This window comes from Sinohyriopsis cumingii, chromosome 4, assembly GCF_028554795.1.
Source record: "Sinohyriopsis cumingii isolate HCF-2022 chromosome 4, ASM2855479v2, whole genome shotgun sequence".
NCBI lineage: Eukaryota > Metazoa > Mollusca > Bivalvia > Unionida > Unionidae > Sinohyriopsis > Sinohyriopsis cumingii.
The window spans coordinates 56,283,575-56,297,412 of NC_142964.1; the positions used below are offsets into that span (position 1 = coordinate 56,283,575).

Genomic DNA, 13,838 nt, shown 5'->3' on the forward strand with positions numbered 1-13,838 from the left:
AGAATTGAGCCTGGTGGTACTCCATATCTAACTGTTCCAGGTTCAGACAGAACAGTGGTAAATTTTCAGTTTCTTCAAAAGGATTTAATTATCCACCATGTCAAAAGCTTTCCTGAAATCTACAATGCAGATACTATTATTCTACAAAAGATTTCATGATCCACCATATCAAAAGCTTTCTGCCGGTAGTTATCAGCATCATCCTTAGAACCAGATTTGTGAATAGGAATTACTTTTGCAGTTTTCCATATTCTGGGGACAGATGAGGTTGCAATACTTAAATTAATTATGAATGTCATGCTATCTACAATAGCAGAGGCAGAAGATTTAATGAGTCGTGGACCAATCTGATAAAGTCCTGTAGCTTTTGTGGTATCAATTTCACTGAGACATTTTTAGCAAAGTTTTTTATGTTTGTGGGATAGTGAAACAAACCACTGAGGAACAGAAGCACTAAAATTGTAAAGATGGCCACATAGGATGTCCAGGTAACACTATTTATATTCTGGACCAACTAAACTCTGAGATGGTCATGTGTGAAAATTTCATGGCAATCCTCTAAGCAGTTCAGAAGGAGTGGCAATAACAAACTAACGGTCAATGGGTGGACAATAAATGGATGATGGACAGAAGAACAAAGATTTACGAGCAACAGGCTATAACATAATCAATTCTGGTCAACGACCAGTAGAAGTAACTACTGTTCATAGACCAGAATTGCTTATGTTATAGTTTGTTGGTCTGTAGACCTTCTGTCCGTCATCTATCTATTGTCTGCCCATTAATCATAAGCTTGGCATTGCCACTCCTCCTGAACTGCATTGAGTATTGCCATGAAATTTTCACACACAATCAATACAAAGTCTTGATGGTCCTAATATACAGAGTGCAAGCTGGACATCCTACATGATATACTTCTGTGGCCATTTTAAAATTTGTATTGCTACTGTTCTTAGTGGATGCACATTTCTATATGGGCTTTCACTGAAGACTAAGGTCATACACTATAGCAAAACAATATAGTTTTTATAGTGGATAGTTATCAGTATTAAATAAATTCAGTGCACAGTGGAAGGAGGCCTGTCAGAGCTAAACAACAGCTTTCCTTCTGAATTCACTAATTACTGATAACTGTGCACTATTCAACTACATGTTTTGCTATACTGTGTGACTTTATTCACAAGAGTGCACTGCTTTCTTTTACTAGAGTGCATTACCTTACTGCAGACACATGGTATGAAATTAATCCACTTCTAGTGCACTCCTAATGCAAAGATTCAATTAAATACAACAATAGTTCCTTTGAAATCTCCATTAGCAATATCAGTAAATCAATGTCACTGTGTTGAAATCTCCATTAGCATTATCAGTAAATCAATATAATGTGCTTAAATCTCCATCAGCAACATCAGTAAATCAACATAATGTGTTAAAATTTCCATTAGCAGTATCAGAAAATCAACATGATTTGAAATCTCAATCAGCAATATCAGCAAATCAATATAATGTGTTGAAATTTCCATTAGCAATATCAGTATATGAACATAATTTGAAATCTCCATTAGCAATATCAGTAAATCAATATAATGTATTGAAATTTCCATTAGCAATATCAGAAAATCAACATGATTTGAAATCTCCATTAGCAATATCAGTAAATCAACATAATTTGAAATCTCCATTAGCAATATCAGCCAATCAACATAATTTGAAATCTCCATTAGCAATATCAGCCAATCAATATAATGTATTGAAATCTCCATTAGCAATATCAGCCAATCAATATAATGTGTTGTGTAATACACAGTACACCTGTTCTCATTAACTTTGGACTTACTTTATAATGCCACTCCTTTTAAACAGAGAAGTGTAAGTATTTTTCTTCGTAAATTTTCCCACTTTGTTTTACAATTATGATCATAATTTTCAAATTTGGTAGTACCAAATTTTAATACAAAATTCCATCAAAGTCATTAAAAGGCACCAACTTTGGAGCTGCACTTAAAGGAGGTCTTTTAATGTCATCATAAAAGTGGGGGGGGGGTGAGTGGGGGGGGACCTGCTCACCCTAAATACTGAGACACTGTCCACTCCACCACCACTGGTACATCCTCGGTCATGGGCTTCCATCTTGTCAAACATCTGAATAGAAAAAAAAGGCAAATTAGACTCAATAAAATGGAACTTTTACTTAGCCATCTAATGCAACTTAATTTAAATTCAAAATCATATAACAGTCTGACCTTCTTTCCAAGCCTATACTGGTCTGTACTAATGTGACAATTCCATTAAACAAATAACTAATTAAGCAATTTATAAATTTTCTCAGTTCAATCTGAAATCCTAAAAATTTCCTCCGAGATAAATAAGGCTAAATTTAGGGCTATTAAAAATGTTTAACCATTAACATCTGCTTCTTTCTTTATTTTCTCAAACCAAAATGCAGATATTCAAACATCTGTTTGAGATGAAGAAATCTGAGATGTTTGGATACGCTGGGTCCTGTCTACTATTATACTTGTTATGAGCAAATATAAACATGGTTATAATCACAACCCGACTATTTTATCAAGTGCCACTAAACTGCCAGATGAAATTAATAATAACAATAATGTGGAAAAAATTTCAGTGCTCTGATTTCTTTAAAAGAACAACATATTCTATCCATCTTAGTTTCAACAAAATTATTTTGTGATAAAAGAAGTGTCTGTGTGTGTGTGAGTGTCTGAGAGAAAGAACAAATTTCCTGGAGTAGGTTTAACCACACCACTGAAAGACCATATACCTTTTTACAAAGCTACCAAAGAGGTACATGCTTTTGCCAGTAGGTATCATGCATACATTTAAATTGTTATACACAACACCAGTGGCAGATCAATGAGAAACAAAACAACACCAAAACCCAAGAACTGCCAGGGTGTCAGTTGTGCACTGCTAATGAAACCATAAGTTTCAAAATGGAAACCATTACTTTAAGTATTTAGCTTTCCTCCAATCATTCTATCTGTACTATTTTAAATATTTAAATCACAGATATATGTGGAATCAATAAGTATAAAGCGTAGTTCAATTGTTACAACTTTAGGTCTTACACTATGATACAGAAAGAAGGAAAACCAACAAGTTTAGTAAAATTAACAAATAATGTATTGTCCTAACTACAAAGTGAAAATTTAAGAGACAGTTACAGTATTGCAAATTAAATCACAAATAATCCTAAATGTTCTGTCACCAGTCCAACAGTATAGAATGTTCTAAATGAGATTCAATAATATTTTATGTCATGAAATAGCACTAGCTTTGAATGTGCTGATGTACCAATAGTCTTGAATGTGTTCACAATATCCCCAAAGTACTGTGTTAGTCCAAAAGGTCAATAAGCACTTTGTATTTCCAATTAATAATTTAAATAAACAATTCTTTGAGAATTATATCTGAACACAACTATAAACTCTGATCATTGATTCCCACAGACTGATATGAAACAGGAATGAATAATTGTTTACCAAATTCCTGTTATGCACAGACAGTCACTAGACCAAGGATGCAATGGAATGTTCTGGAAAACTAATTTCTAATGGAAAAATTCACCAAGGATGTTAGCCTCATTATAATTCAGCATAAGAATGAACTTCCATTCAGGGATTTCAGAAAATATTAGCAAATTAAAACACTTTAACCAAAACCTTAACACAAATTCTCTGACTATGACCTTGACCAAAAAGGTTAAAGGTGAAACAATTTATCGAAGAATGATTTATCTTTATAATGATTGATTCCAATTATGAACAAAATCCATTAAGGAGTTTAGGAAATAAAAGCAAATAAAACAAACTTTGACCAAAATCTTAATGCAAATTTCCTTACTGTGACAATGACCCCAAGGTCAAAGAGATGAGATGAGATAGTTTATAGCAAAATGAAATGTATTCGTTTCATAACCTTTCTTGCTTCATATTATGAAACTCTATCAATGGGTTTAGGAAGTATATGCAAATGAAAAAATTATTGATACAGCCACCATCGATGTTGCTGCTACTGGTGTAAGCATGCCTTTCCCACTAATGTGGACATGACAAAGATCATACATATCTTCATATGATTATTTAACATGTTCATATTTGCGTTTTGTCAAATTACAGTAAAATTTCATAGATCAAGCATGGTCTGCTAAAAAAACTAAGAATGTTTTAAGTGTTTTTTATGGCCTGGCAGCAGGCATAATATGTAACCTTTAACTATCAATTTTTCACACTGATTTACTAGGTACCTAGATGGTTTCAGGTATCAAGGTTTCAATGAATTTAAATATTTGGGTCTAAACCCTCTTGCTTCGAATGATGCAACTAATGCTTCAAGGAATCTGACATTATAAATTCATTATAAAGGGCAGAACTGGTAATAGCAAAACTCCACTCAGCATGATAAATAAGACTGATAAAGTAACTCCTAACATTGATGTCATCCTGTCAACAAATTATGTGTTCTTCTCTGGCCATAGCCTTGGGTGAGATATAGAAACCAGTTGCCATCTGTGTCTCATAAGTGCATAATTTTACTTACCTGGCTTCGTTCTAGTAGGTTAGATCTGTTGCTGACAAGAAGAACAGCTTTGTCTATGACCCCCAGTCCCACTTTGGAGTTTTCCACTCCAGTTACAGTCATCTCAATATTGTGCCCTGGTTCCATTTGATCATTTGTTAATTTGACAGTAAGCTGCCAAATAAAAGATAGATTTATAATTAAATTATTGGTATTCAAGTGACAATTAAGGCCAACTATAATGCTGCATCATAACGGATTAAATATCTGCGCATCAACAATGGTATTGTAGGTGATCAGCATTTCTGTGATATTTCCTGAATACCAGTCTATTAGATCTAACAATTACAATATTCAGTAATATTTTCCAAATACGTCTGTTAGATCTAACAATTAGAATGTGGATGCTCTACAGATATTATGAACTATCTTACTTTCTTGTAATGTTGTTGAAATTTCATTTGATATTGTACTAATGGAATCATGCATGTATGCTATAGCCCCAAATACACCTATCAACCAAACACCAAAAAAAAAAAAGAAATTAAAAGTTCTTTTAACAATTCCAAATATATACAGTAAGGAAAACCTGGAAAATTCTTTTTATTAAATAAGTTAATCCTGTGCAAAATAATGATATTTTCCAAATAACTGTTTCATCTAACAATTACAATATTCTGTATTATTTTCTGAATACCAATTTCTTTGATCTAAAAGGGATAAAATTCACTTAGGGCTGTTCCAGTTAAACATACATGGTACCCAGGGAAGGCAGTTTAAAAAAAAAACATATGCCAGGGTACACTGATTTCACAGACTTCATATTAAAATTATAAGAAATTTCTAAATTGCATCTATGGGTGAGAACCCCACTTTAAATGTGCATTCCCTGGGTCTCATGTGTAATGGAATAGCCCATATATTTCAGAATAAATCCATCAGTTCAAATAATTACAATATTCACTGATATTTTTCAGACTATCAGTTTGTTAGATCCAAATATCAGTTTGTTAGATCCAAAAATTGCAATATTTCTATACTATTATCAGAATACCAGTATGTTAGGTCTAATAATTACAATATTCTATGATATTATCAGAATACCAGTCTGTTAGATCTAATAATTACAATATTCAGTAATATTTTCAATACAAGTCTGCTTGATCTAATAATTACACTATTCTATATTTTCAAAATACCTGACTTTTAGATCTAACAATTACAATATTCTATAATATTATCAGAATAGCAATCTGTTAGATCTAATAGTTACAGTATTCTATATTTTCAGAATACCAGTCTATTAGATCTCAAAATTACAATAATATATGGTTTAATTAGGTAAACATGCACTGACAATATAGTTTAATTTATCTGGTTCTCAATTAAATTTCTGCCTAACAAGTCAATCACTTTAACAAATACATTACAAAATATAAGACCAAGTAAAATCTTAGCATAAAAATGTATCATAATGTGAGAACATGAACTTAAGGGGTGAGACTGATAGATGGTCCAAGATTCTGTAAATTCTGTTTGGCTGTGATACATCACAAGAATGCAACATTTGACTTGTAGCATTTTTACAGTTTGCCATATTTCATGTACATGCACACATTTTTACAGTTTGCCATATACATGCACACATTTTTACAGTTTGCCATATACATGCACATATTTTTACAGTTTTCCATATTTCATGGACATATATACATTTTTACAGTTTTCCATACTTCATGGACATATATACATTTTACAGTTTTCCATACTTCATGGACATATATACATTTTTACAGTTTTCCATACTTCATGGACATATACACATTTTTACAGTTTGCCATACTTCATGCACATGCACACATTTTTACAGTTTGCCATATTTCATGTACATGCACACATTTTTACAGTTTACTATAATTTATGTACATGCACAAATTTTTACTTTGCCATACTTCATGTACATGCACATTTTTAGTTTGCCATATTTCATGTACATGCACATTTTTACAGTTTGCCACACTTCATGTACATGCACACATTTTTAGTTTGCCATATTTCATGTACATGCACATTTTTACAGTTTGCCATATTTCATGTACATGCACATTTTTAGTTTGCCATATTTCATGTACATGCACATTTTTACAGTTTGCCATACTTCATGTACATGCACACATTTTTACAGTTTGCCATACTTCATGTATATGCACACATTTTTACAGTTTACCATATTTCATGTACATGCACACATTTTTACAGTTTGCCATACTTCATGTACATGCACACATTTTTACAGTTTGCCATACTTCATGTATATGCACACATTTTTACAGTTTACCATATTTCATGTACATGCACACATTTTTACAGTTTGCCATATTTCATGTACATGCACACATTTTTAGTTTGCCATACTTCATGTACATACACACATTTTTAGTTTGCCATATTTCATGTACATGCACATTATTAGTTTGCCATATTTCATGTACATGCACATTTTGTACAGTTTGCCATACTTCATGTACATGCACACATTTTTACAGTTTACCATATTTCATGTACATGCACACATTTTTACAGTTTGCCATATTTCATGTACATGCACACATTTTTAGTTTGCCATACTTCATGTACATGCACACATTTTTACAGTTTGCCATATTTCATGTACATGCACACATTTTTACAGTTTGCCATATTTCATGTACATGCACACATTTTTAGTTTGCCATACTTCATGTACATGCACACATTTTTAGTTTGCCATACTTCATGTACATGCACACATTTTTAGTTTGCCATATTTCATGTACATGCACACATTTTTACAGTTTGCCATACTTCATGTACATGCACACATTTTAACAGTTTACCATACTTCATGTACATGCACATTTTTACAGTTTGCCATACTTCATGTACATGCACACATTTTTACAGTTTGCCATACTTCATGTACATGCACATTTTTACAGTTTGCCTTATTTCATGTACATGCACATTTTAAGTTTGCCATATTTCATGTACATGCACATTTTTACAGTTTGCCATACTTCATGTACATGCACACATTTTTAGTTTGCCATATTTCATGTACATGCACACATTTTTAGTTTGCCATATTTCATGTACATGCACATTTTTACAGTTTGCCATACTTCATGTAAATGCACACATTTTTAGTTTGCCATATTTCATGTACATGCACATTTTTGCAGTTTGCCATACTTCATGTACATGCACATTTTTACAGTTTGCCATATTTCATGTACATGCACACATTTTTACAGTATGCCATACTTCATGTACATGCACATTTTTACAGTTTGCCATATTTCATGTACATGCACATTTTTACAGTTTGCCATACTTCATGTACATGCACACATTTTTACAGTTTACCATATTTCATGTACATGCACACATTTTTACAGTTTGCCATATTTCATGTACATGCATGCATTTTTACAGTTTGCCATACTTCATGTACATGCACACATTTTTACAGTTTGCCATACTTCATGTACATGCACACATTTTTACAGTTTACCATATTTCATGTACATGCACACATTTTTACAGTTTACTATATTTTATGTACATGCACAAATTTTTACAGTTTGCCATAGTTCATGTACATGCACACATTTTTACAGTTTACCATACTTCATGTACATGCACACATTTTTACAGTTTGCCATACTTCATGTACATGCACACATTTTTACAGTTTGCCATATTTCATGTACATGCACACATTTTTACAGTTTACCATATTTCATGTACATGCACAAATTTTTACAGTTTTGCCATACTTCATGCTCATGCACACATTTTCAATGTCTGCCATATTTCATGTACATGCACACATTTTTACAGTTTACTATATTTCATGTACATGCACAAATTTTTAGTTTGCCATACTTCATGTACATGCACATTTTTACAGTTTTCCATACTTCATGGACATATACACATTTTTACAGTTTGCCATATTTCATATACATGCACACATTTTTACAGTTTACTATATTTCATGTACATGCACATTTTTAGTTTGCCATACTTCATGTACATGCACACATTTTTAGTTTGCCATATTTCATGTACATGCACACATTTTTACCGTTTGCCATATTTCATGTACATGCACACATTTTTACAGTTTGCCATACTTCATGTACATGCACACATTTTTACAGTTTACCATATTTCATGTACATGCACACATTTTTACAGTTTACCATATTTCATGTACATGCACACATTTTTACAGTTTGCCATATTTCATGTACATGCACATTTTTAGTTTGCCATACTTCATGTACATGCAAACATTTTTACAGTTTACCATATTTCATGTACATGCACACATTTTTACAGTTTACCATATTTCATATACATGCAGACATTTTTACAGTTTGCCATATACATGCACACATTTTTACAGTTTGTCATACTTCATGTACATGCACACATTTTCACAGTTTACCATATTTCATGTACATGAACACATTTTTACAGTTTACCATACTTCATGTACATGCACATTTTTAGTTTGCCATACTTCATGTACATGCACACATTTTTAGTTTGCCATACTTCATGTACATGCACACATTTTTACAGTTTGCCATATTTCATGTACATGCACACATTTTTACAGTTTGCCATATTTCATGTACATGCACATTTTTAGTTTGCCATACTTCATGTACATGCACACATTTTTAGTTTGCCATACTTCATGTACATGCACACATTTTTACAGTTTACCATATTTCATGTACATGCACACATTTTTACAGTTTACCATATTTCATATACATGCACACATTTTTACAGTTTGCCATATACATGCACACATTTTTACAGTTTGCCATACTTCATGTACATGCACACATTTTTACAGTTTGCCATATTTCATGTACATGCACACATTTTTACAGTTTGCCATATTTCATGTACATGCACACATTTTACAGTTTGCCATACTTCATGTACATGCACATTTTTAGTTTGCCATACTTCATGTACATGCACACATTTTTAGTTTGCCATATTTCATGTACATGCACACATTTTTAGTTTGCCATACTTCATGTACATGCACATTTTTCGTTTGCCATACTTCATGTACATGCACACATTTTTAGTTTGCCATATTTCATGTACATGCACACATTTTTAGTTTGCCATGTTTCATGTACATGCACATTTTTAGTTTGCCATACTTCATGTACATGCACATTTTTACAGTTTGCCATACTTCATGTACATGCACACATTTTTACAGTTTACCATATTTCATGTACATGCACACATTTTTAGTTTGCCATATTTCATGTACATGCACACATTTTTACAGTTTACCATATTTCATGTACATGCACACATTTTTACAGTTTACCATATTTCATGTACATGGACATTTTTAGTTTGCCATACTTCATGTACGTGCACACATTTTTAGTTTGCCATATTTTATGTACATGCACACATTTTCAGTTTGCTCATCACTACATGGATATGCGTACAATTTTAGTCTGCCATACTCCAAGTACATACATTTTTACAGTATGACTTACTTCATGGACAAATACATATTTTTAATGTTTGCCATACTCCAAGGACATGAACACATTTTTAGTTTGCTATGCTTCACTGACATGTACATATTTTTACAGTTTGCCACACTTCATGGAAATACACGCATTTGTACAGTTTGCCACACTTCATGGACATACATACATTTGTACAGTTTGTCATAGTTCATGGACATATACAAATTTGCAGTTTGCCATATTTCATGGACATACACAAATTTTTACAGTTTACAATACATCATGTACAAACAATTGTACAGTTTTCCATACTTCTTGGACAATTGGACATATACACATTTTTATAGTTTTCCATACTTCATGGACATTCACAGATCTTTAGTTTTCAATTACTCCATGGATATGTACACATTTTTACAGTTTTCCATACTTCACGGACATGTACACATTTTTACAGTTTTCCATACTTCATGGACATGTACACATTTTTACAGTTTTCCATATTTCATGGACATGTACACATTTTTACAGTTTTCCATACTTCACTGACAGCATATGTTTATCCAGTTCTCATTTAAATTTCTGCATCATAAGTCAATTACTTTTACAGATACATAGAATAAACACTGCCAGCAAAAATCTTAGCATAATAAAGGAATCATACAGCGAGAACATGGATTTTAAGGGTGAGACTGATAGGTGGTCAAAAATTCTGTATGATTTTTTTGTTGTTGCCATAACAAGAAAGCAACATATGACTTTAAGCATTTTTACTTAATGGATATATGCCATATTTCATGGACATACGCCATATTTCATGGCCATACACATATTTTCACAATTTGCCATACTTCACGGATATATGTCATATTTCATGGCCATACACCATATTTCATGGCCATATACATATTTTCACAGTTGGCCATACTTCATGGATATGCACCATATTTCATGGATATATGCCATATTTCATGGATATATGCCATATTTCATGGACATACACCATATTTCATAGACATACACATAATTTCACAATATTGCCATACTTCACAGTTATATGCCTATTTCATGGACATAAGCCATATTTCGTGGATATATACCATATTTCATGGACATATGCCGTATTTCATAGATATATGCCATATTTCATGGACATACACATATTTTCAGTTTGTGATACTTCATGGACATACACATCTACAGTCTGCCATACTTATGGGTATATGCCTTATTTCATGGACATACACATATTTTCACAGTTTGCCATACTTCATGGACATACCATATTTCATGGATATATGCCATATTTCATGAATATATGCCATATTTCATGGACATACACCATATTTCATGGACATACACATATTTTCACAGTTTGCCATACTTCATGGACATACCATAATTCACGGTTATATGCCATATTTCATGGACATAAGCCTTATTTCATGGACATACATATATTTTCACAATTTGCCATACTTCACGGATATATGCCATATTTCATGGCCATACATATATTTTCAGTTTGCTGTACTTCATGGACATACACATCTACAATCTGCCATACTTATGGACATATGCCATATTTCATGGATATACACACATTTGCTGCTGCAGCTCAATGGGTTCCTCCCAAATTATAAAGTCTTAACGTCATGCTCTTGCACCACACTGAGTTTTGATTTGATCACAAATTGCAGGATATCACAGAGAATTTATTGTGGAAAGGTCCAATTTCAACATGTAGTAAGTAGATTTTGCTTGGCAGAGCCTTGTTCCTGTCACAAATTATGAACATATGGGTGAGATTTTCCAAGCTCACACCAAACATATATTTATAAACTATTTTCATACTCCACTTCTTTCCATGTTGTATGGATTACATATGGAATACTTCAGGGATTCGTATGGAACAGATATGGACTGAAAAACTTATGGAATCAGACAATTTATTCCATATCAATTCCATAAGTACTTCACAGCAAGTGAAAATTCCATATGGAATAAAGTTGCAACTTTAATCCATAAGCACTTTTTTCCATATGGAAAACATGCTCATGTGTTATAGCATCATGGAAAATACTCTCTGAAGAATTAATAACCTAAACTATCTGATTCAGATAGAAATATTGGTGGGAATTAGAGTACATGTATATGTCAGTGTAGCCGATATGGAAGGATGAATATATACTTGTATAAATTTGAAGAAAACACATGCGTGTCAGTTTTCTCATATTTATTTCCACAGATTTTTAAAAACAAAGACAAGACCAAAGAAGTAGAGAAAATGTAAACATGATCAGAAAATTAATATCTGCAAGTACATGCATAGATGAATTTTTGGTGCAAGGTGGATTTTGGGCTTGATCTGATGTTTATTCCGAAAAGTAATTTTTTTTGGCTTCCTATTAAAATATGCTATATAAAAATCATACCCTAGTGAAAATGTGACTGAAATTTAAGTAAAATCCCAGTGAAATTTTTCTGACATTCATTCACATGTCCTTTTTCACTAAAATTATGGTATTTTAGGAGACTACCAACATTTCTGAAAATAGTGGGAATTTGTGATTGAAAATTCTCTGAGAGTTTGTCAAAAATTCTGAAAATATAGTGATATTTTGTGATTGTAATATCACTGATATTTCAATAAAAAATATCAATGAGATATAGAGGATATTGGCCTGAAACGAGTGAATAACAGATATATTTCATCAAGTGGATGAAAAACTCAGTATTTTCACGAGTGGCAAAGCCACTCGTGAAAATACCAAAGTTTTTCACCCACGAGATGAAATGTATCCGTTATTCACTCGTTTCAAGCAAATATTCTTTTTATTTTATGCTCACATAAGTTGGCTACCTAAAGTTTGTGACAGTAAATTAGCAGATTTCTTACGGTAATGTCAGCTGTTTACCGTAAATGTTCTGCTGTGCTATGTGTACCTGCGCACAAAATTAGTTCCACATCAGAGAGATAAAATTTAACTGATATTTCCAGACTAACAAACTACAAGTTTCAAGGATAACAGACAGGGATTATTAATAATGACAATGACATGTACAGAAGTTAAAAGTAGTTCACTGACAGAAAATCAAAGGGAGGTAAGTATGTTCTGACAGAAAAAAGTAGTTTCTGTAGTGAAAAAATATTGTTATTTTTTCACTGCAGTGAAATATCAATATTATTTTAATTAGAAAATCGTGTAATTCACTGCTTAGCATAAAATAAAAATATTTATTTGTTGTTTCTTGTACAATCTGAATGATTTTCAGCAGTATTTGTATTTCCTGTTTCTGATAGCTGTAATTTTATTGTTTATTTTGGGCACAATAACTTCTTTCCACATCTTCCCTGTTTTGTTTTTTGTTGTTGTTGCATTTTTGTTTAACTTCAATTGGATTTAACTGCCCTCAACCAAGTTTTCTTGTTTTACATTTTAAAACAGAATTTTGCTTTTCTCCTGACCTGAATTTGATTTTCCTCGATACGGACCCTTTTTTAATATCGTCTCCAAAACTTTTTTAAAAAATGCTGTATTCGGTCCCATTCCGCATCAAGCTTTCTAATAAGTATTTGTTCCATTTATTATTTAACAGATGATCACTGTAAAGTGCTTTCTGATTGGTCAAAATTTTGCACTTGCCCAATGATTTGTCGCATAACGGAAACTGATGGGAATGAGAATGCTTGCTAAACATGGAGATTCAAATATTCGAGCGGGATAC

The 13,838-nt window shown here is 32.3% G+C and overlaps 1 protein-coding gene across 1 annotated transcript in view; it reads right to left on the minus strand.

Annotated features, from left to right (window-relative positions):
- LOC149801207 (complement C3-like) overlaps positions 1–13,838 on the minus strand; it is a 333,137-nt gene that overhangs the window by 166,493 nt on the left and 152,806 nt on the right. The window contains exons 14-15 of the mRNA XM_089955246.1: positions 4,564–4,716; positions 2,068–2,142 (exon numbers count right to left, since the gene is read on the minus strand). Coding sequence (XP_089811372.1) covers positions 2,068–2,142; positions 4,564–4,716 — 228 coding nt within the window. The remainder of the gene's footprint in view (positions 1–2,067; positions 2,143–4,563; positions 4,717–13,838) is intronic.